This window comes from Dipodomys merriami, unplaced genomic scaffold, assembly GCF_024711535.1.
Source record: "Dipodomys merriami isolate MVZ:Mamm:240054 unplaced genomic scaffold, mDipMer1.0.p SCAF_692, whole genome shotgun sequence".
Lineage (NCBI taxonomy): Eukaryota > Metazoa > Chordata > Mammalia > Rodentia > Heteromyidae > Dipodomys > Dipodomys merriami.
Window position 1 is genome coordinate 98,777 of NW_027206282.1, and position 25,318 is coordinate 124,094.

General features: G+C 41.2%; 1 protein-coding gene across 1 annotated transcript in view; it reads right to left on the reverse strand.

Annotated features, from left to right (window-relative positions):
- LOC138816358 (probable ATP-dependent RNA helicase DHX35) overlaps positions 1–25,318 on the reverse strand; it is a 56,908-nt gene that overhangs the window by 21,446 nt on the left and 10,144 nt on the right. The window contains exons 4-13 of the mRNA XM_070006076.1: positions 23,364–23,441; positions 18,984–19,088; positions 16,711–16,772; positions 15,848–15,917; positions 13,094–13,153; positions 7,802–7,914; positions 6,822–6,918; positions 5,835–5,993; positions 3,283–3,493; positions 2,375–2,499 (exon numbers count right to left, since the gene is read on the reverse strand). Of these exons, the coding sequence (XP_069862177.1) occupies positions 2,375–2,499; positions 3,283–3,493; positions 5,835–5,993; positions 6,822–6,918; positions 7,802–7,914; positions 13,094–13,153; positions 15,848–15,917; positions 16,711–16,772; positions 18,984–19,088; positions 23,364–23,441 (1,080 nt within the window). The remainder of the gene's footprint in view (positions 1–2,374; positions 2,500–3,282; positions 3,494–5,834; positions 5,994–6,821; positions 6,919–7,801; positions 7,915–13,093; positions 13,154–15,847; positions 15,918–16,710; positions 16,773–18,983; positions 19,089–23,363; positions 23,442–25,318) is intronic.

Sequence of the window (25,318 nt, forward strand, 5' to 3'; positions counted from 1 at the left end):
TTGTTACTTTCATTTAACAGATATTTACCATGAAGCATTCACTAAGACCACATCTTACTGAGGATCATAAGTAAGCATTCACATATTTGGAATACAGTGTGTGTACTTTGTTTTTCTCTCTGTATATATGCCTGTTTTCCCTGTTGCTTGCACCCACAAAAACCCCCCAAATAATTACTTGGGAGAGCTATACAATGCTCCTTCACCTTCCTACTCTATAGGGAAGTCAATTTCCTTGCTAGGGGCAAGTGAGCTGCCTCTAGGTTTTCATTACTTTAAGTGGCAGTCTTAAATATAAAAATTATACATGTCTTTGATTCAACTACAAAAAATAATAACGCATGAAGAAATAGCCAGAATATATAAGGATACATTTGTATTTTTTTCATTTTTTAATTGTCCAGAAGTTTTGTTAGTACTTTCATCATTTTTTTTCCTAATTTTTAATGTTATATAAAACAGTGCTATAAACATGATCATCTACACTTTTTTCTTCTTTTGAATTATTTCTTCAGGAGAAAGTTCCAATGGTTAAAAAAAAAAAAACAAAAAAAAAACCCCACCATCATGAGGTCACCCTTCATGAGGACGGCCAGCAGCAAAGGGGCACTGGGCAGGGGGGAAGGGCTTCCCACTGCACCTGCTTCAGGTTTTGCCACTCTTCCTCATGCTTTGTTTTCTTCCAGTGCTGGGAATGAAACCCAGGGCCTTGCACACATTAGGTAGTAGTGCTCTACCACCCAGCAACATCCCAGCCCACTCCTTAGTATTTGATCACTGAGTTAGAGTGACATCAGATCTTATGACTAGGCTAGTTTGCTCCTCTCTGTAACCTGGAGAAGGAATATACCCTAATGCCAGTCTACAGCTTGTGCTGCTTCTCCCCTTATGGCCTTTCTGGGCTACTCTAGATGATACATGATGAAAGCTCTTTGTATTCTTTAAGATATTGACAGGTCATTTCTGCCAAGTTTTCCTTTACTCTTAGATGTGGGACTTCTCATTAAATTTGCCTATGTTATGTTTGTTTTCTTTTTTCTAGTATCATCTCCTATCAAGCAATAGTCAAAGGGGACACTTTCTCTATGCTTACAGCAAGCACACAATTACTTTATTTGAGGGGCTGGCATTTGTGCATTGTATTATTCACCTAGTTAACCATGATGTAACAGCAGGGAGTTTCTTACCCCAAAACCCAAACTCATCACACCATATACCAACACAAGCAGGCTAAAACAGCCAGCAAGCACACTTATACTCCAGAAAGTGTGAGTGAAAACATGGTAACTAAACTAGTGCTTCATATGTATAAGAGAACTATAAAAATCATAAAGACAAAGGCAGAAAGGTCTCATATGTTTAAGACATCTGTACCTCAAAAAAGCAGTAAAATAACAGGAAAAACATTTATATGAAATATTAAAAAGTAATGTCTATAATAGTTAAGGACTCTTTAAAAATCACTAATAGCTGGGTGCTGGTGGCTGATGCCTGTAATCCTAGCTACTGAGAAGGCTGAGATCTAAGGATCACAGTTCAAAGCCAGCCAGGGAAGGAAAGTCCATGAGATTTTTATCTCCAATTAATCACAGAAAAAGCCAGAAGTGGTGCTGTGGCTCAAGAGGTACAACACTAGCCTTGAGTGAAAGTAGCTCAGGGACAGCATCCGGGCCCAGAGTTCAAGCCCCAGGACTGGCCAAAAAGAAAAAAAAAGTCACTAATAAACCCAAATTCTAAATAGCTCAAAACTTCAAATGAAATAACAAGTGTCCAATAAACTTTTTTTTAATTTACTTTATGAGGAACAAACAGAAAGTAGGTAAAGATAATACCTCCATCTCTGTTCTCACCAATCACACAGCGAAAGTCTAAAAGATAATATACAGCAGGATGGAAATGCCAGCACCAGGCCAGCATGCACTACTGAAGACATGGTACAGCGATCAGACTACATATCAAGAGCCCACAAAAGGACTCTGGTCCTTAGGCCCAGTAATTCCACTCCAACCTGCCTTAGGAAATCAATAGAAATAAAACTGGTCATACCGAGTTGTACTCCCAAGCTGGTAAAATCCCACTTGGAATCCAGATTTTGCCTCAGATATGATTAATAGGGTGGAAGTCTCCTCCTTTGTCTCTCAGAATACAGAGCACACTGCTCTGTAATCACCCACTCTCTTGTCTCTGTCCCCCAACAGACAGAACAGGGCAGAACAGGAACTACCTAAAAACAGGAACTGTAGCCACAGTTGTGCCTTGTCTGAGTGTTAGGCAAACAACATCTGAGCCAAGCAATGGAAAAAGAGAGCTGGTGTGTCCAGCCACAGTATTTGGTATCACCCTGAAATGTCTCCAGACCAAAGGCTGGACTCACCGACATGAAGTGGAACCTGAGCACGTTGTCAATCCCCAGTGCTTTCAGCTGTAGGATGACAGGAGCCAAGTTGCTGCGCTGCATCTCAGGGACAGTGGACTGAGGCAACTTGTCAAAGGCTTCCTCTGGGGATAGAAAGCAGAACTGTCTGATATCAAAGTGATAGTCAAATGCAATCACAGCCAGAGAACAGTCCTCCTCTGCCTTCAGCAAGAGGCTGCAGGATTCTAGGCCAGCTGCATACAGCATTGTAATGCAGAGTTCTTTTTATATTTAGGAAGGACCATTATTTTTTAAATATTTTGATAAATACATTGAAACAATGTGCCTTTTAAAAAACTGTCTGGATAAAAAAACAGCACATTACGGGCTGGGAAGGTGGCTCAGCGGTAGAGCGCTTGCCTTGCATGCATGAGGCCCTGGGTTGGACTCCTCAGCAACACATAAGCAAAAAGAAAAAAGCCGGAAGTGGCACTGTGGCTCAAGTGGCAGAGCGCTAGCCTTGAGCTGAAGAGCTGAGGGACAGCGCCCAGGCCCAGAGTTCAGGCCCCACGACCGGACCCAAAAAAAACAAAACAAAACAAAACAAAAAAACAGCACATTAAGCTAAGGGAAAGGTAAGTATGCCTATGTATGCTACAGGTTTATAAGACCACAGAAGGACCTAGGCCCCGACACTAGACCAGACCAGAGCTGGCAGGCAGCTGACGACTCAGTGGAACACACTACTTGCAAAGAAGTCTGTTTTTAGAGTGAGAAAGGTGAAGGCCCAAAGGCACAGGACCCTGAGAGCAAGACCTGAATTTTACATCAACTTTTGCCATTAGGGATGAGTATGTTCAGTATTTCTCAATAACAATGCCCAGGCTAACTACAAGTCACAAGCCCTTTAGGAAAGCCGCACTAACCTGTATAAAGGCGGTAACACTTTCCAGAGCGGCTGCGTCCACCACGTCCTGCCCGCTGGTTGGCTGACGCCTGGGACACTGGCACCACCACCAAGCATTCAATGGCTGTCCTGGGGTTGTAGGCTCTCAGTTTCACAAAGCCACAGTCAATCACATACACAATGCCGCTGATAGTAATGGAGGTTTCTGCCACATTGGTAGCAACAATCACCTACGCACACCACAAAAAGAAGAGTAGGAAGAAAAGTCACTGGGTTCTTTTCACTTTATATAAATACACTGTTATGCCAGGCACCGGTGGCACACACCTATAATCCTAGCTACTCAGGAGGCTGAGATCTGAGGATACCTGTTCAAAGCCAGCTCCTTAAACTATGACCCTTTTATGTGACAGTCCTTGAAAACTGGCTCAGCATGCATCAGGATTGGGAAGAATCTTTCCGTTTTGTTTTTCCCCTCGAAGGAAAATGCTGAAGCTCACATTGAGGGATCTAAATTTCTCAAGCCAGGCCAGTGGTGTCTCAGAATAACTGAAGCTGGCAAATGTCCCCCTGAGCCAGCTGTCTGCCTCTCCCACACACAACACACAGTGTTACCTAACCATACTATTTCCTTCCCAAAAGATATAAACATCTAAATGTGTATAGTTCTTGCCCAGATCCCTCCCCAACTCCTACTGTGGTCAGGAGAAAGGTCCATGGGACACTGGGAGCAGCAAGACAATGGCTGTTAGTTCTAGGCTTGATGGGAATGGCTTCAGTCGCTGATTAGTCCTGTGCCCTCTTGCTCTGAGGATGGGAACAGTATACTCCCTTTTAAATCTGCTATATAACATCCTAACAGAGTTACTCAATCTTTCCTGATTCATTCAAAGTCTTTATTTTCCTCCAATATTTGCAAACTGCTACAAATCTCTATAGCCTCAGATCGCTTCTATTTACAGTAATATCTCCCAATCTCCCTCCTTTAAAAAAAAATCACATTTTACTTAGAACAGAAAAACTTTACAAGTCAGTTGCCAGTTGCTCACACCTGTAATCCTACCTACTCAGGAGGCTGAAATCTGAGGATCATGGTTCAAAGCCAGCCCAGGCAGAAAAGTCCATGAGACTCTTATATCCAATAAAACACTCAGAAAAAAGCTGTAAGTGACACTGTGGCTCAAGTGGTAAAGCACTAGTCCTGAGCACAAAGAGGCTCAGGACAGCACACAATCCCTGAGTTCAAACCCCAGGACCAGAAAAAAAAAAACCTCTACAAAGGTGAGTTTTTCTTCACCAAATGGAAGGAAAAAGGGAGGAAGAGAGGGACTACAAATACAATCCAGCAATCTACTATGATGTGGCATGTAATCATTCTACATTATAACAATGGGATGTTAGATCGGCTGGCCACGGAACCTCTCTGAAAAATAAGGCTGAGACCTGTTGCAACCCTCCAGAAATCCAAGTGAAGCTTTATTTCAAAGGTAGGAGGGCCTGAGGACAGAAGCAGGGCCTGCAGTACAGTCTCTGGGCTACAGCGAGGTACTGGGACCTGCCTTGGAAGGAGTCGGGGATGTATATGGAGCTCTCAGGACTTTTTTCAGACACTTTTTATAAATTCGTTTTATAAAAACCTGCTAACATTTTACATAATAGTTATGATTTATACTATAGAATCATCTATCTAAAAGTGTTATTTATGTTTTATAACCATGATAAACTGAGACTTGAGGTTAAGAACTTATTTTGGGGCACACAGCAACTCCAGGGTGGCATCAACGCACTGGGTGGTTCGCTGCAGTTCATGTCTGACTGGGCAGATTCAGGTTGCTACAGCCCACTGGCCCAGGGCCAAAATTGAGAGCAGACCCTCGGACCACCCTCACCTACTTTATTCTCTGCCACCTGCTACACAGTCATCTACTGAAAGGGAAACAATGAGGGGAGGAACAGGAGGCAGACCAGCTGGCTCCTTTTAATCAACAGACACTTTTTCCCACAGCTGGCTCCCACTGACGCCTTTTCCCATCACATCCCTCCCCAACCCAATTTCAAGGCTAAATATTTTGTAGCCACACCTTGAATTAATTGATTTAAACTTGGCTCTATAGGCAAAATGGTACTTAACATAGGTGCTTTAGAAACACTGGTAAAAATTTTATCTATTATTCCTCACTGATCACAATCCACCATGACCGTCTCTTAGGTCATGAGAAAAATTTGGCAATAGAAGAGAAGTCATCTACTTTGATCATCACTGTCAGAGTGACCTTTCTATGGCCTATGTGCTTTTAGATCTAAGAGGTCTAGAAACATGGGACTGAAATCTGGACAACACATTCTTTTTTTTTTTTTTTTTTCCCGAGGCAGTGACCTGCAGGTCTTTTTTATTCTAGAACATGAAGGGCCATGTTGTATCCACCCTGAATGACACATTCTTGTTTAGCAAGCTTCACTTCAATTTTTAAAAATCAATAATATAGACTTTGTGGTACCGATGGTAAAAGCCTGCCAATATGACTAGAAGTGGCTACAAACACCACTGGTCACCCACCAGGGGAGTCTCACCTTTCTGACACTTCGTGACACCCTTTCAAACACTTTCATTTGCTCAAAGGAAGGCAGCCCTGCGTACATGGGGAGAACCCGGAGGTGTTTCTTCATCCCAGTGCGAGCCAGGGCTCGGGCCTGCTCAATCAGCATAGACACAACAGCTTCTACTTCTTCCTAAACATTGAACGAAGAACCCCAGGAAGCTGAGACCCATCATTTTATCACATAAAAACACATATCGTTGAGAAATCACAGTTTTAATGCTGGTCAGTTCAGGAAATTAACTGCTGCCACCCATCCCTCTTGGCTGATTGTTGAGCAAATAGTATTAAGTATGGTACCCAAAGGGGTAAAAGTCTGTAACTGTAATATTAACTAGTGAAACCAAACTGTCTTCAGTTAAGTGAAGAGCTCCCAATAAATAAAAAACAATGATAATTTTACTCAGCTTATTTATGTGTGTGGGCAAACAAAGCATTTCAAGAACAGGAACAAGTCGTGGCCTATAAAATCATTATATTGTTTCCGCAGAAAGATTACTAACTGTGGAAAATGTCTCACAGTGGAAAATATTACAGCTGGAGGGGAGTTCTGAAGAGTACTGCAATCCAGAGGGAACACTAGACTTGTTCAGTTGTTTTTCCAGTAATATGGTCACTTCCCACCTCCAGGATGAGCCGGGAAGGCCACACCAGCATAGAAGCATGTGGTGGCAATGTGCAGCAATAAAATACACCAACATTCAGTGTTGGTCCACCCAACAGCTTACTGACTCAACTATTTCTTCTTAGAATTAGCTAATACCCATAGACTATAAGTTAACCCTCTATAGACAGAACAGGAGGAAGGAAATAATGGTTCCTTGATCTCTAGTTGGTAGGTAACTCAACAATTTTTTATGCAACTTAGTAACTACAAAATCATGAAATAAATGGCTAGCCAGACCCTATATTAATTCTTGCCTTAACAATTTTGTTCATCAGAGAGGCCCAATGGAATTACCTGGCCAGTAAGAAAGGCTAGTATGTCTCCATCTCCCTCTGTCTGGTGAATTTTCACCACAGTTTCCACAGTTGATTTGATATAATCTGGAACAGGACTGAAAAGACATATGTTTAACTAAGTTCATCATTAAAATGATCATTAATAATAGAATAATTACCATACTAATCTGGCAGCAAAACTTCATGAAAGTTAGTTTGAGCCTGCCCAGTAGTAACTAGTACAAAATAAAGTAAATATGAAGTCTTCTTCTTCTTCTTTTTTTTTTTATAAAACACAGTAACCCAGGGCAAAGCATGTAACTCAGTGGTAAAATACTTGGCGAGGCTGCAGAAGGCCCTGGGTTTGATCCCTACTACTGCGAGAAAGATATTCAATATATACATACACATATATAGTGTATGTATTAGATGCCGCATTCAAAAACTGTAAAAGGGAACTTCGTTTTAGCTGTATTTGTAAAGAAATAAGAAGAATATATCAATGCTTACAGATACTGAGCCAGGAAAAAACAATGACTGCAGTGAGTGCTGAGGCCTACCCTATTCCCAGTTCACTTTCCCTCCTGGATTGAGTGGATGGACCTGGTGGGCATCTTTAACTGAGAAGTGATTTATCAGCCACTAGACCAGGTTCTGGTCCTAGTTCACCCTGAATAGGTACAGGCATTAGGATGTCCCTTCTTATCCACTACCAGTACATCCTTGCTTGGCATCCTGGCAAACCCCAGTTTACCACTTCTACAACTTTGCTCTCCAGCTGAGCTAAGGACCACAGGCTGAGCAGATCTGCATGTCAGGGTCAAGATTTGACCCAAGTCCAGCAGTGGGGCTGAGCAGGGCTCTGGAACACCTGTCAGAGACAGGAGACACACATGCTTCTCTGCATCATCTCAGTGCTAGAAGCAGATGCAGTTTCCTGTCATCCCACACTTCAAGCCTTGTTCAAACACCAGCATGGAGAAGCAAGCTTTATCAAACCTTTGCAGATAAAAGATATCCACTGGAAACGTTCGCCCTTCCACTGTAAGGATCACGCAGGTATCCCTGGTTGAGTCACTGGTTTCATTTTGATTAAAGAAATCTCGAAATTTCTATAAGAAAAAAAAAAGTGATTTTTTTTCTCTCTCAAAAAATAAAAAAATATTTCTTGGGAAGAAAAATTAATATAAAACTGGGAGGAGAGTTTGACAGCTAAGTATTCATATGTTTAACAGATTATACAGCACTAATTTTTCCATGCACATATTGACACTTTAAGGAATTATATTCAATGACTATAAAGGTTTGATAAATATAATGAAGATTAGATTCCAAAACTGCATTCAGTAATGCATCTAAGTTTGTCATGTAGTTGTGGAATAATTTTATTCCTAACCTTCTGTATTTTATTTAACTGAAGGTTAGATCATAGTGTGACTCAAATTGAGTACATGTTAAGGCAGGGTAACATACCGCTCTAATCATCTGGAAAGCACATTTCTATCAAGGATATGATTGCTTCTGTGAACTGTACATATGTTGCTGATATACACTGATTGATGGCAATGTACATCAGTGTATATCTTCATCTCTACCTGTCCTACAGGAATTCACATAATGTCTGTATGGGCAGGTCATCAATCACACATTTCCACATTCCTACGGGACCCTGTGGGAAGAAGTGGCCCCAGGCACTTTCTTCCAAATAGGAGGCACATCCTGCCCCATGGCACTTGACCACCTGATATAAGACCTCAGCCCTGTGTTTGGCAAGAGGAATACATAAAAGTACTTCCTGTCAACAACAGGACTCTGTGCTACAAAGAATTCCACACAGAACACCACTTTCACAATCCTTCTGGGTTAACTGCATCCAATGGTCATACAAGCATGGGCACACTGGAAATGAGGCACAAGCAAGAAAAAACAGACCCATATACACTCTCCAAAAGCATAAACAGTCTAGGAAAGACATATTTTGTGCCAAGAACCATTTTTATGATTGAATAAAAGGGGGAAGAATGCCTACCACAAAAGACCTGCAAATCATCACAATCAGAATGAACAAAAGATTAGTAACAACTGACTTTTCAGTCTTCCTGGACACAGCACTGCCCCTTGGCTGAGCCACATAGGATTAAGATGCTCACTACTAAAAGGGAAGAAGAAACAACATCCCTTCTGCATGATACTAAGGGTGGACAAAGACGTAAAGAAGCATCTATTAAAGGAAAAAGATAACCATTTCAGGTATACCTACCTACCTTAACTGAGTTAACTCTCTCATCTACAACATGAACAAACTTCTACCTACTGGCCAGGTTGCTGCAAGGTTTGAACAGCGTGCATGACTGCCTGTGACACTATTCAGTAAGACCAGGGCAGTGAGGATGAATATGATTATCATCAGACCTCTGTTCTGCATCCCCAACTTTTGTGGCATTATGAAGACAAAATAGAGAAGAGATTTCAGGCAAGTGGACTACAAAGGGAATTATTAAAATAGTTCAAGGGAGAGAGAATCAAAGTATGAACTCAGGCAAAGCATTCCAGAGAATGACTGCTAAGATAGCACCTGACAAGAAGTGAGTATTCACACTCACAATCATGATGGGGAGAAGAGTAAAAGCGATTCTTATTCAAGCAGGGTCTTGCACTTCCTAAAGCAATCAGTCTTGGACCTAAAGGACTATGATCATGAGAAAAGAGCTAAGACAAAACCCAAGAGAGCAGGCTTCAAAGTTTCAGTGTTCCCCAACCAGCCAACTGCTGGACAGCTAAGGCTGGCTCACAGGAGCAAGATCAAAACCACCTGTAGAGTACCGACTATCAGATGAATGAATCCAGGGACCCCAAGTGGCAGCCTTGAGAAAGAAGAGCAGAAGCCAAAGGTGCCTGGGAGGAAGTTATGGCAGAGGCAAAAAAAAAAAAAAGAACAAAGATGACTGGGTCAGAAGCTGCAGGAAGAGCAGGAAGGTTTTATGAAGGGCTTGGCAGACAGTGGTTAAAGTTACAACAAAGCACGTAGAAGAACAAGAAGGAAGATCGTGCCTTGACAACTTTGTTGGAGTAGATAACTAAACTTTAGCTGCTAAGGAAAATGTGGTACTGAGGAATAAGACAGGCACAACTTCCTGCAAGAAAAACAGCATGTACTGAGAAGGCATAAGATGTTATAAGATCTTGGTCCTTAAGATGCTTATCATTTATAAAAATCATTTGGAAATATATACAAGCAAGTAAATATAGTAGGAACAGTATATGAATCCTGAAGTAGAAATCAAGAAGAGGAACAATAAAAGGAGCTCCCCCACACCTAGAAAAGAAGAGTCTGAGCCAGGGTCTAGGAGGAGGGCTCCCAATGGACATGTGGTAAGAAATGTAATGAGATTTAGGGGAAGTGAACAGTCCATGACACAAAATGAAAATAATGTAGCTCCGTGCTGGGCTGTCTTCCAGCTCTCCATGGATTACTTTGCTGATAGCAGCTCCTATCTGACCCACACAAGTGGGCTCCCTGTGGCCATGCCCTCCCCCCACCCCCCACATGCCTACAAGATACAGATTGGAACACGATGGGATTCCGACCCCAGATAACCCCAGGTTCCTTCTCCAGGAAATTGGAAAGAGGAAAATTAGTCTTTCTAAAATAGTTGGACTTGTGACAAAAAAAAAAAAAGCAGGAACTGCCAGCAACTGTAGGTGGATAGATGCAAATGAAAGCAAAACAATACTGAATAACACAAAGGTCAATAAATACATGGCAATTACAGCTGGTCATGTATTAATTGCTTAACTGAGCTTACATTAACAAGGCAACTAAAGCAATCAAAGCCCCTATCATTCTCCACTGGTCTCAGCACCTACTGATCACAGGTAACTTCACCTTCAAGCTAAGCCACCCTAGTCCCCAGGTAAAACCAGAGCAGGTGGCCCATCAGCAGCCCTATTCCTATCCTATAGACATTTGGAATTAGTCCATCACCCACAGATGCAACAGCTGGGAAGCAGGGATGAGATTTGGGTACCTCTGAGCTACCTAAGGCTAGACCTAGAACAAATCATGTTAAGTGAGGTAAGCCAAGCTCAGAGTCAAACAGTGCATATGTTCTCTCAAATGTGGAAGGTAGATCTAAAATATACCAGGACATGATAAATTATACAAGACTCTAGGCATTCACACACAGTGAGACCAAAGGAGAATATCTCAGTGCCTCTGAACATATAAAATAATATTTATCAAAATGAATTCCAGGAAAATGGAAACAAAAGTCTTTCATTTTGTCTTGTTTGTTCATTTATCTGTCTTTGGGGGGGGGGTGGTAAGGGAGAGCACAGAAATGAAGGGACAAAAGGTGAACAAATGCAGCAGTGGTACTCACTAGACACTATGTTGAAAATGAACTATACAACTTGTGGGCAAGTACAGGAGGGAAAGGGTGACATTGTCCAAAAAGAAAGGGTGACATTGTCCAAAAAGAAATGTACTCATTACCTGACTTATGAAATGGTAACCCCTCTGTAGGTCACCTTTATAATAACAATTGTAAAATGCTACTTAAGCCACGCCTTCCTCATCTCCCTCCCTACCATGCTCCTCACTGGGCCCTCCTCAGCCCACTCCTATCCTCTTCTTTGTTCTCTTACTCTCACAAAGGAACTCCTGCCACACCCGCATGGCCCCTGGACCTATCCTATCTAGCCCACGGATCACCCCCACACAGACCTCACACTTCCCTTCACAGAGCAGGCACTGGATACACAGGCAAGGGTGGAAAGAAGAAATCATCTCAGCTGAGCCCTGCAGGTCCTATACAGAAAGGACTGAAGAATTTACTCTGCCTTCCCACTTCAAACAAAAAATTAAGCCCAGGAAGTCTCCTATATCAACTACTACAGGCAAGAATAAAAATAAGAGAATTTTTAAATCTCAATAACCCCCAAAAGACAAAAACTACTGTGCATCGTTCAAACCTTACTGAACTGTCACCTCCTAGGTGAGTTTCTAGATACCCCCAAGCTAGCTGAAGTACTACTTCACTGGTTGCCTTGGCACTTTTAATATTGAACAGTAAACATCTAATTTTGTTTCTGCCTCCCCCAAGGTGTGAGAGAGTGTATATGGATCTCTTATAACTAGATTGGTGCTTAGCAGATAATAATAGCAAGTAGCCAAAAACTGTGTAAAGTTGAACAGCTGTTTGAACTAAAATGCGAGTCATCAAGAGAGAAAAACAATGTAAATCTAGCCATAAAAAAAAAAAATTAACAGCCGGAGCCAGTGGCTCAGGCCTACAATACTACAATACTACAATACTAGCTACTCAGGAGCCAGTCCACAAGACTCTTATCTCCAATTAACGCCTCCCCACCCCCCAAAAAAGCCAGAAGTAGAGCTCTGGTTCTAATGGTAGAGTGCTAGCTTTGAGCAAAAAACAAACAAAAAACAAACAAAAAAAAACAAAAAAAAAACTAGGGACACTTTGGGGAAGTGGAGAGGGAAGGGATGGTGGGGAAAAACAAAGGAAGGGGTAATCATGCTCGATAGGAAATGTACACATTACCTTACTCATTTAACTGTAACCCCTCTGGACAGTATCTTTACAATAAAAGAAAGAAAGAAAAAAAAAACTAGGGACAGTGCCCAGGCCCCAAGCTCAAGCCCTAAGACTGGCACATACACAAAATCAACATGAGGAACTGGAGATGTGGCTCAAGTGGTAGAATGGCAGTCCTTAAGCAAAAAGGCCAAACAAGAACATACAAGGCCCTGAATGCAAACCCTAGTACCAGCGCGCGCGCGCGCACACACACACACACACACACACACACACACACACACACACACACACACACACACACACACACACACACACACACACACACACACACACACACACACACACACACACACACACACGGAAATGATTATGTATAGAGAGTAAGCTCCAATTGCACAAGTCTAAACATATTTGCTATGGTCATACATAAATTAAGAACCGTAGTTTCACACTGAAAGAAGTTGAAAAGAAAAAAGCTGCCATGTAGAAAGACAGCATGTAGAGAAACAAGTAGGTAATCATAAACTCTCTTGGCTAATTACAGATTAATTTCCACCCACAGTTAAAAAGGAGCATCCTATGATTTGGTGGAATCTAGGACACCAGATGGCCCCAGAAGGAAGGAAGGCCATTCTGCCAAAGATGAGAGATTGCTAGAGGTAACTTCCCAAGGCTATGCCCAAAAATTCCAGTGTTAACAGGGGAGGAAGAAGGAGGGAAAGGCTCTCACCTCTGCATCCAGAGTGGCTGAAGCCACAATCAACCGAAGGTCCCCTCGCTTCTTCTGAATCTAAAAAATAAGATATTAGAAAGCCACAATAACAGTATATGTATAGATGGAATAATCTGATATCTACTTCAAACAACCCAGTGTGGGAAAAAGATTTTTGGAGGAAAGGGAGTTTATCAACAAAACAACCACAATTAATAGTCGTAAGAAAATGGGGCCATCATACTATTTTTTCTAGTTTTGTAAATGTAGGACTTTTCTAAAATACAAAGCAAAGAATAACTTTATATGAAATATAAAAGAGGGCTGGGAAGGTGGCTCAGTGGTAGAGTGCTTGCCTTGCATGCAAGAGGCCCTGGGTTCAATTCCTCAGCACCACATAAGCAGAAAAGGCTAGAAGTGGCGCTGTGGCTCAAGTGGTAGAGTGCTAACCTTGAGCTGAAGAGCTGAGGGACAGCTGCCAGGTCCAGAGTTCAGGCCCCAGGACCAACCAAAAATAAATAAATAAAATTATATATATAAAGCTTTTAAGCCCTGAATGTAACTATTTTTTTCCTGATACGTGGCTGCTGAGACAGCCTGCATCTATACATAACAGTCAAAAAGCAAAAACATAAGCTGGACACTGATGGTTCAGGCCTATAATCCTAGCTACACAGGAGGCTAAGATGTAAGAATAGCGGTTCAAAGCCAGCCCAGGGAGGAAAGTCCATGAGACTCTTTTATTTGTGTCAGTCAAAGGGCTTGAACTCAGGGCTTGGGTACTGTCCCTTAGCCTTATCTTTTGCTCAAGGCTAGTGCTCTACCACTTTGGGACACAGAGTCACTTCTGGCTTTTGAGTGGTTAACTGGAGATAAGAGTCTCATGGGGACTTTCATTCTGGGGTTGGCTTCCCATAATCCTCAGATCTCAGCCTCCCGAGAAGCTAGGATTACAAGCATGAGTCACCAGCGAGGACTATATGAGACTATTATCTCCAATAAACTACCAAAAAAGCAGATGTAGAGAGAGCATGGGAAGGGGTGACATTGTCCAAAAATAAATGTTCCCTTTACCTACTTACATAACTGTAATCTCGCTATATAACACCTTGTATGTATAATTTTTTTTTAAAAATTGAAAAGCCAAGAGTAGAGCTGTGGCTCAAGTAGTAGAGCACTAGCCTTGAGCAAAAGAAGCTCAGGGACAGTGCCCAGGCCCAGAGTTCAAGCCCCTGGACTGGCACCAAAAACAAAGCTAAGACATAACAATTGATAGCATCAAAATAGAATATAGTTATTCAAAAAGCAGATGGTTAATGGGTAGTAGAAACTAATCAAATAAACCTGAGCAAAATCCCTAACAATAATGAAGAATGATTTCTTTTTCATCTACCCCACCATAAGGATTTATTTTTCTATGGCAAATAGAGTTGTACAAAGATCCAGAGAAATGGACCCTCTTTGTTTTACTATTCCTAACCTGGTAAGAAAATTCCTTCTATCAAAAAGTCTCATTTTGGCCAAGGAATAAAATACTGAGTATACCATCAGCAAACACAGCTCACAAATTCTAAGTTATGTGTTATATACTACAAGACTTGTATACAGCCATACATAAGCCCAACAAAGATGCCTAAGGCCAAACAGATTAAGAGAATCTAAAATCAAGCCCACCTTCCCCTTACCTAGCTCAGATATCCTCCCTGAGAGGGCACAGTTTTCTTACTTAGACGAAGGTCCTACATGGTCTAGTTGTGAAGCTGTCTATTCTGAGTGGTTCACGTTTTCACATTTGAGTCTCATAACAAATGATGCAGAGCTTGCACTGACCAGTAGACCATTCTTCACTCCAGTGCAGCAGCCACTGGCTACAGGAGGCTATGTAAAGCCCATGGAATAAACAAGGCCAGTGTGGCAGGGAAGCTGACTTTTATTTTATTTCTTCTTCCTTAACTTAAATCTAAATAGCCCCAGTGACTAGAGGCACAGATATAGACTTTATTATCCCTATTTTAAAGATAGGTAAGCATGGCAGTCAGAATCTGAACCCAGCATGTCTCTAAATTAACCTGGTCTACTATTGTTTTCTGGACTCCTGTCACTGAGAATTTGTCCAAAAGAAGAGGAGGGGGAGGGGGAGGGGAGGAGGGGGAGGAGGGGGAGGAGGAGGAGGGGGAGGGAGGGAGGAGGAGGAAGAGGAGGGAAGAGAAAGTGGAGGCAAGGCAAACTTGGACATTTATTGTGATTCTTGGAACCAGAGTGTTGGCAGAGGTCATTACAACTGTTTATCTCCTCTGGAGTAGGCTTGGAAACTTTACAATAAATAGTTTAAAAAGCAAAAAGAAACAAAAATGCGACACACTTAAATAAAAGGCATTTACTGCAACTATACTTGCAATACATAAAATCTGAAAGCCACATAAAATGCCAAACAATAGGGAAAGAGTTACATATTTTATGGCAAAGACAGGTGATTATGTAGTTATTCTTCAAATAATATTTAATGACACAGAAATGATCTTGAAAAGAGGGGAACTTGCAAGATATAAATTAGCACAAAAACACAAAATCACACTCAGGAAAAAAAAAAAAAAAGAAGAAGACACATGCTAACATTCCATCAGGGATCTTCTCTGAAGAGGTGGAATACTGGATGGGTTTTATTTTTATTTTTTCCTCATCCTTTTTGGATTTCCAGAATTACTGCAGTTACTCTCCTAAGTTGGCAACACAACAAAATACAGAAAGCAGAGGCAAGGAGAGGAGTCATACCTTCTTTAGCAAGCCAATGGCAATGTCCGTGTACAGAGTCCTCTCGTGGGCTTCATCCAGCATGATGACACTAGGAATCGGAGAGTACCTGCAGTGAGCATCGCAACAGCCAACCCAAACTCCCAACCAGTCCAACAAAGGGGTACTCAGCCCTCACTTCCTATCAATAAGCATGGTGACCTCAATATATCTTGGTGAAGAACATGACTAACCACTATCGTTAAAGAGCTCTACCACCCACAATGGATTTCAATGGGATTTAATACCTAATTTTAAATGATATTTAAAATCAATAACCCTACAGAACATATAAAAATCAGAACAAGGCTCAACCATCTTAAGACCATTAAGCTTAATAACAGCCCAAGAGGGAAGTAACTGTAGCTATAACACACATGTACCAGGCAGTCACATGAGACATCTTCTCCCAGGATACAGAGCCTAGGAGAGAATCTTAACGCTAATATCATAATGGAAGGAGCGAGAAAGCAATTAAGGAGAAATAAAGAAATTGGTCTCTATCATATTCAACAAAACCCTGAGCAGTGAGTTCTTGGCCATGCTGTGATTGTACTCACCCCCATTCTAAAGCGGCAGAGAGGCAACATTTAAACAAAAAGGGCAAGTCAACAGGTTGTCTAAACAGTAAGAGGAATTTCCGTGTGCTAGGTTTTTGGCTTTCTGTAAAAAAAAGCAGACTACCTACATTCTGAGAACATCACCATGAGTTGGAACAGCCATGGTCAAGAAAAAAGCTTTGGGCAGCTACACATACATGAATCTCAGCTACAAACACAATGTTTCTTAACTCACTTGTATACTTGGAAACAATAGGGAAGTTATCACAGGAAAGTCATGTTTACCTGTATTTTGTTAGCAATGGGTCAACCATCATTTCCCTCACCAGCATTCCATCAGTAAGAAACTAAAAAGTAAAGACACAAAATTGTAGAAAAAGTTTACTTAAACATAAATTAATGACTTTAAGCTCAAGGGCAATTCTGTTCAAGCACAACCAAAAATTTCAAATACAGGATTCTTATCGGGTTACAAAGTAAATGAGGCAGAATTCTACCTCAGTTAACAAAGGTCCACTTGCTCTGGGCTGCTCTGGTACTGTTAATGAACATAATGAAGACAAGCCCAAGTCTGCCGCAAGGATGCTGTGAGTCTGACATAATTGGTCTTACCCAAATACAGCAGGTTATAGGTTGCTGCTCTTAAGGTTATTAACCTCACCTTCTGTTGATAAGTAAACGTAGGGTTGAGGCTAAGAACCTCGTTTATGGGGTCTGCTGGAAATTCAGATCCTGGCTCTACCTTTACTTGCTATAAGTACTTTGAGAAGTTCTTATCCTCTTTTGAGTCTGAATCCTCACTTCTAAAATGTGGTAATAAAACTACTTTACAGGGTTACCATGACAAGAGAAAACAAAGGTTGATCACATAGAAAGTATTTATGGGATGCCAGCTACAGTTAATAAGGTTTATGAAATGTTCTGAAATATATGACATCTACTGGACGCTGCTACTAGTTTATTACAAGTTCAGTAATTAACAAAGGCTAGGAATCTCTCTCATGTGCCAAATCTGAAGTATTTTGTTTTTTAAGAGCAGGACATTTCCCCACCATAGTCTGGTTGGCCCTGGCACCAGCTGCCAGAAGGGAAAGTGAAAAACTACTAGGAACTGAGCACCTAGAAGTTACTGACAAATAGAACTCAAAAGCTTCTCGTGAAAGCCTAAGAATCATGTGCTTGCATAACCCCTGGAAAAAGAAAATGAACCTAATGTGGAAGAAATAATTTGTATTGTCAAAGCACAGAATTCACAAACTTTATAGACCACGATAATGACAATGTGCCTTGTGAAGGTTAAAATGTGTTCATGACTTTAACTGAGAATCACTATTCCACAATACTGTGAAATATGTGAAATTTATGTAATCACCTAATCTCAATTTTTTTTTTTAAAAAGTGAGAGAAGGGATGGGCTAGGAGAGATGGGTGGCAATGTTGTCAGACATCTTGCACTCATATACTGTTTTGTAGAATGGGAACTTCTTTGTACAACTACTTAAAGATATAATAATAAAAAATGTAAAAAAAAATAAAACGAGCTAGCCTCGCTATACTTGATAGCACAGATGAACACTCCCTTCACCTGGAAAAATGCACGTCAAAGATAACAAATTACACAAGCTTGGAACAAGGTCACATGTTTACAAACCACTCCTCTGTTCATATGACTCATCTGATTATTTTCAACTTTCCTCTGTTGCAGGAGAGAGAACTGAGATTCTAATAACCAATCTTCATTTCATCAGAGCATTTGTTCTGATTACACCTGACTCCAGCATAGTGCTAAACAACAGACACCCTGTTGGGCTGATTATATACTCATTACTATTGATAATAATTACTTTAATATTAGCAACTAGGTCAAATAAGACAGAGAGGGCTGGGAAGGTGGCTCAGTGGTAGAGCTCTCGCCTTGTAGGCATGAGGCCCTGGGTTCAATTCTTAGCACCACATAAGCAAAAAGAAAAAAGCCCAAAGTGGCGCTGTGGCTCAAGTGGTAGAGCGCTAGCCTTGAGCTGAAGAGCTGAGGGACAGCGCCCAGGCCCAGAGTTCAGGCCCCACGACCGGACCCAAAAAAAAAAAAAGACAGAGACAAAGTCCATTATCATGTTAAACTAGGCCAGTTTTAACTAGTGAAAACATCATTTATGAATTCTACACTAATTCAATTTCTATGATTTCATCTGGCTTTTAAATTGGTAGGATTATTTCTATATTTAGATATCTATGTGAGTCAGTAGGAAAGAGCAACATGCATAAGAAATGGCAGCTCTGACTGGCGGCACTGTGACTGAGGAGCATATCACAAGAGGTTAAGTCATTCACCCTCCCAGACCCTCGACCTTCTCCTCTGTAAACTAAGGGCTAAACGTTACTTCTGAGTTTCTTTCTAGACTAAGATTCAAAGACTCTGTACTTCCTAGTAAACTAATACCCACAAGAACCAGGTTGATGTTCTATCTTTTCTGTCCTATTCACCAATAAGGGAAAAATGCTTTAAGTTCCTCCAAGACAACCTTCTTCCCCACTCACACTAGCAGAAGCAGCTCAAGTACCTTAATTCTTGTCGCCAGTGGGTTGGTGCAGTCATCAAAGCGGATGCAGTAGCCCACCTCGTGGCCCAGCACTGCACCCCTTTCCTCGGCTACTCTCCCTGCAACCTTTGGGAAGAAAGATCATGCTGAAAATAGAGACATAGAAATTACTGCACAGAGCACGTACTACAGAGACTAAAGGTCATCATTAACTAGTATGTGAGCACAGTGGCAAAGGAGGAGACAAAGGGCAGGTTATGAGAGAACAATGTGAAAACTATGTCAAGTACTAACATATATGTCCTGTTTGCAGGTCAGATATACACACTAACTATTCCATGTACTAACTGATACATATATACATATATATATATATAGCTGGCTATCATGATCTTGGGGCAAATCTTAAAAAGTAATAATGTTTGTCATTGATTTTAATTTAAAAGACAATAAAAATGTTCACATTCACTACCTAACCACGTAAGTGCAGGGTCAAAAGAAAGAGATAATAGAGGCTTCCAGGGAGCCAGCACATCAAGCCAGGTGAGGCAGGCATCCACTGGCCTTCTATCCCATGCACACATATCCTTGACCCCTATCCCTCGTCTGGAGTTCCTGAACCCTAGTTTGGAGCATGACCACTACGGAAGGTGTCTGAGGCAGAGCTGATTAACACAGCCATTCTGGCCCAGCAGCCCCAGGCACAGAAGCCGAGAGTCTCCCTGCACTTAGTCCTCTCAGCCAAGCTCACTTTGTATTATCTGTTCATTACTGCTTAAGAAACAGAAGAACACATAAAGTCAGAAATAGTTTTGCGGGCTGGGAAGATGGCTCAGTGGTAGAGTGCTTGCCTTGCATGCCTGAGGCCCTGGGTTCGATTCCTCAGCACCACATAAGCAAAAAGAAAAAAGCCGGAGTGGCGCTTTGGCTCAAGTGGTAGAGCGCTAGCCTTGAGCTGAAGAGCTGAGGGACAGTGCCCAGGCCCAGAGTTCAGGCCCCATGACCGGAGCAAAAAAAAAAAAAAAAAAAAAATAGTTTTGCCTAGTGACTTGAAATTACAGATCTGACAGGCCAAATCTGAACCAATCATCAGGCAGCTGGTCTACATCATGTAGTCTTTCAAAACCTCTTATGAAACCAGACATTTGTCCTACATAGCTTTTAACTCTAGAGATTGTATTTCCCCATAACCAGCTTTTCACCAAGCCAGTTTTATTATTGTTATTGTTTCGAGTTAACCCTAAATACCACTATACTACAAGTCCCAGAAAAAATGGCACAATGTATACAAAGACAGTAGGAGCCTCAAGGGACAATAGGCTTATAGAAATGAGACTAAGTTGGCCAATCCTCTTCATAAAAATCATATGGCTCTATAGAGAAAAAACCAAGCTTCTTAATTCTAGTGGTTTTGCTATTTGTATTATATACATTTGCATAAAAAATATGTTTTTAGGGCTGGGAAGGTGGCTCAGTGGTAGAGCGCTTGCCTTGCAGGCATGAGGCCCTGGGTTCAAGTCCTTAGTACCACATAAGCAAAAAGAAAAAAGCCGGAAGTGGCGCTGTGGCTCAAATGGTAGAGCGCTAGCCTTGAGCTGAAGAGCTGAAGGACAGCGCCCAGGCCCAGAGTTCAGGCCCCACGACCGCACCCCCCAAAAAAGAAAACAAAATATGTTTTTAGCTGGACATGAGCACATGGCTATAATCCCAGCACTTAAAAGGCTAAGGCAGAAAGATTTCTCCAAGGTCAAGCCCAGACAGGAATATAAACAAAACCCTACATCTAAACTAATCAGTAAATAAATAGTTTTACCCTCAAACTTTTTAAAATTTCATCATTATAATCATACAGGGTTATACTCTATTGGCTTTTTCATAGACTTTTAATCTATCATTTACATTTTGTTCCCATAACCTCATCAACTGGCTAGACAAATATTACCTTTTTTGACAATCCCAATATATACAGAAAGAAGCTAAAGAAAAAGAAAAACAAAACAAAAAACAAAAACAGGGCTATGCCCACAATTGTAATCCTAGCTACTTGGGATGAGTATCATAGTCAAAGTCAGCCCAGGTCAAGTTAACATGAGATCCTATCTGAAAACAAGCCAGGTGTGTAGGTGTGTATCTGTAATCCCAACTATTCCAAAGTAGAAGTAGAAGGATCACAGTCCAAGACCAAAACCATTAGACTCTATCTGAAAAATAAACTAAAAGCAAAAAAACTGAAAATGTGGCTCAAATAGTACAGTGCTTACCTAGTGAACCAACTACTAAGTACTACACAGAAAGTGCTGGGGCCCTGAGCTTTCCAAGATAATGGGCAAGATACATGGATCGGGGGCAAGATACTGGCATCTATGAGTGTGGAAGCTAGAAGAAGGTAGGCGCTCAGCTTGCCCTGAATCTCTCGTGAAGGAAAGCCTGGTCTGCCCTGAATCTTTCATGGAGGAAGGCCTGGGTCTGGAAGTCAAACTTTGAGCTGGTGAAGCTAGTAGTTAGAGCATTCATTACTGATAACCTCTTACAGACATCAAGCACTGCTTATACATCTGCTTTTGGCCTCTGAGATTGTTTTCAGCAGGAATGAGAATTGATTGGAATATATTGTCTACATAGGAGAAAATGTCACAATGAACCTCCTTTCCCTTGTATAGTTACTGTGTGCTAATAAAAAACAGCTCATGTGGTACTACTGGAATGTGAAGGGGAAGGGCAAACAAAAAGAAAATGCAAATATGGTCAGAGTAAACTATATGCATGCATGGAAATGTCATGATGAAATGCCTTACTTTGTACAACTACTATAGAAACACACACACACACACACACACACACACACACACACACACACACACACACACGAAAAAAAGCCATGCTGTCTCCTGGATATTTTTATGTTTGTGGAACTATCAATTTTGGATTTTTTTAATTGTAATATAGGGACTGGGAATGTTGCTCAGTGGTAGAGTGCTTGTCTTGCATGCATGAGGCCCTGGGTTTGATTCCTCAGCACCATATAAGCGAATGTTGCTCAGTGGTAGAGTGCTTGCCTTGCATGCATGAGGCCCTGGGTTTGATTCCTTAGCACCACATAAGCAGAAAAAGCCAGAAGTGGTGCTGTGGGTCAGGCAGTAGAGTGCTAGCATTGAGCTAAATAGCTCAGGGACAGCGCCTAGGCCCACAACTGACAAAAAAAAAAAAAAATTATAATATATTTCACTATCTTCTTCCATTCTAAATACTAAATTCTCTTTAAGAAAAGTGATTATGAGATTCAGGTAGAGATGAGAAGAAACCAAATAGGATTTATTTACTAAAAACACATGAACAGTGCTGAAGTGTGAGTACCGCTTGCCAGTGCACGACCCTGGGTTTGATGGACGTACCATCAAAAAAAAAAAAAAAAAAAAAAAATCATGCACCTCTTCCTAAGAACAGTATAAGAAACCTCAATGAAAGCTGTGAGTCTGTAGGAGCTTGGGGCAAGGCTCTGTGTGGTTTCTAAAATCCACAGAAACAGGGGAGGGGGGAAGGGGCATACTGATATTTATATTAAACAAAAAATAGTATATATTATAGAGCTTGAAATAAAAATGTCAGCAATGTTTCTATAACTAATGAGGAAGGAAGGTACACAAGGAACATGTGAGAATTTCCTCTTTTGTAACAGGAACTGTAACATAGTTTGATTAATAAGTAATATTATTTTTTATGGTTTTTCTTTCTTTCTCAGCTTTAATAAATTCTCTTAAATAAACAAGTATGTACCCAAACCTCAGTAGCTACACATATTTTCATTCAGTTTCCTCTTGTTAGATTCAACACAAGTAAACATATAATCATTCCGTACAATTATTTTATCCAACCAGCCAGACACTTGTCTTTTGAAAGGAACCTTGACATTCACAAATATGTACAATGCTTGTGCCGGAACATTTGGGGAGGGAGTTAAAAATTATTTGTTTTCTTTTTACTTCCTTAGGACTTTTTTTTATTGCGAAAATACTGTACAGAGGGGTTACAATTACATGGGCAAGATAATGAGTACATTTCTTATCAAGCATTGTAGCCTCCTCCTTTGTTTCCCCTTCCCATCCCATCCTCCCCGCCCCCCCGTCCCCTCAACCCCACCCAACACTCCTCCCCCCCACCAAAGTTGTAAAGTTCATTTTCGACATAACGACTTGTACATCTTATTGTTGCAATGGGTCCACCTGTATCCTTAGGACTTTCTTTAAATGTTTATAATGTAGAAGTATTCATTTACAAAAATTCAATTCACTGTTGTTGACTAAACTAAATTCTTAAGGAACAGCTTCTACTCATTTGCAGTTTTTAGGAAATAAGAAAACAAGGAAAAACAAAGACACAAGCTGAATCTCAGCAAAAACTTACTGTCACAGCAGCTACTCTTCGAGGTTGGGTTACTCCAACCACTCTTCCTTCCGCTGTCCAGCCAGCTTCTGCCAGATACTGTAAGCAAAATCACATCTGAGTATACATCTTTTTTTGTTTCCGTTGTTTCACTAGGCTTGTTTTCTTATTTTCCTGACTAGGCTTCCTGTGTAGCTGGAATGATAGTTTGTACCATGACATCTGGTTTATTTGTTCAGATGGGGTCTCACTAAACGAATGTTCGGTGGGCACCTTCCTAAGTGCTGAGAAGTGGGCTGAATGCCTTACAGGTTATTCCCCATGATTAATCCTACCAGGAAGACAGAGCAATATCAGCCACGTACAGATGAGGGACCAGAGTGATCACACAGCCTGTCCAAGGAAGCTGATAAACATCTAATACCTGGAATTCAAGCTCAGCAAACCAAAGCCCTGATATAGAACCAGAACACAACCCTATCACTCAAAACCAAACACTTAAAAGCATGCAGTTCATCTCCTAGGTGGAGAATTTAAATGGAAAAAAAATGTCATTTCCATAAATCTAGAACAACCTGGGGCTGGGAAGGTAGCTCAGTGGTAGAGTGCTTGCTTTGCATGCATAAGGCCCTGGGTTCGATTCCTCAGCACCACATAAGCAGGAAAGGCCAAAAGTGGTGCTATGGCTCAAGTGGTAGAGCACTAGACTTGAGCTGAAGAGCTGAGGAACAGCACCCAGGCCCAGAGTTCAGGCTCCACAACTAGCCAAAAAAAAAAAAAAAAAATAGAACAACCTGTCTATGTATCAACACCCTGTGTGATTCAGTCTTCTTTTGCATACTTAAGGAAGAAACTGAATGATGAAGCAGGTATAGTGCTGACAGAGGTAGTGGGTGTTGTGAAGGGTCTGAAATCACAGTCAGAGGCGAATCCCATCTCAGTGCTCCATGCTGCTAAAGGAGTCCCAAGTTTGGCCTTCCAACAGTACTAGTACAAACTGGTTTAAGAGCTTGTTTCCACAACCCATTGTTTTGACAGAATCATCAAAAAATATCATCTAGATTCCAGATATAATTTGTGAAACTTCAAAACTGATAAGTGTTTGGTCCTTCAGTCAGTTGTATTTTCCAAGAAGATATATATAACTCTGGCAAAAGTTTATTCAGAAAAGGCTGCTCCGTTTATGTTTAGTGCCTCTGCCTTTCTAATTTTCCCAAGTCATAGATCAAATTTAGCAGTGACTGTCTCAGAGAAAGAGAATTGAGTTTCTAGCAGAAAAAGGAAGTCCTCCATGGGAGGTAGCAGATATTTGGAAAAATATACTCTGGAAATAGCTGTCTTCCTCCTGCTCCTGACCCCTAAAAGTCTAAGACTGCCGGTAGTTTTTCTTAAGGATCTGGCCCCTACTTCCTGTACATCATGTGGTAAACATGCTCTTGTCTTGATCTGGGTGCTGGTACACAGGTGTGTTCCCTTGTGAAAAGAAATCAAGCTGTACAGGTAGGACAGATGCACCACCCACCCTAGATGTACTTTATATTCAAGTACAAATTAATTTTTTAAAGGGGAAGAAAAACCTTCCATTCTTGTCCTTAACTACCATGCTTTACCCGTCAAGGTCTGAAGGCAAGCTCTGCCGGCACCCTGCCCCTCTCCACCCTACTCACAACCTTCACGGAATGGACCACCTTTCCACTGACAGCTCACCAATTATCTAAGGTCTATTTCAAATGTCATTTCTTCTACCATGCCTTTCCTGACCCTCTCGTCCACTCCTACCCACACCAGGTACGATTTTTTCTGATAAAAAGTCTCTTCTGTAGCAATGCGTAATTCTGTCATAGCAAATATTTACTTGTAGCTACAGCAGTTCACTGGACCCTCAGCCTTCTTCAACTGTAATTACTTGAGAACAAAAACTATATATTATGCCTCTGTGAATGAATGCCATTGTTCCTTTCAGATAATGGCTATTC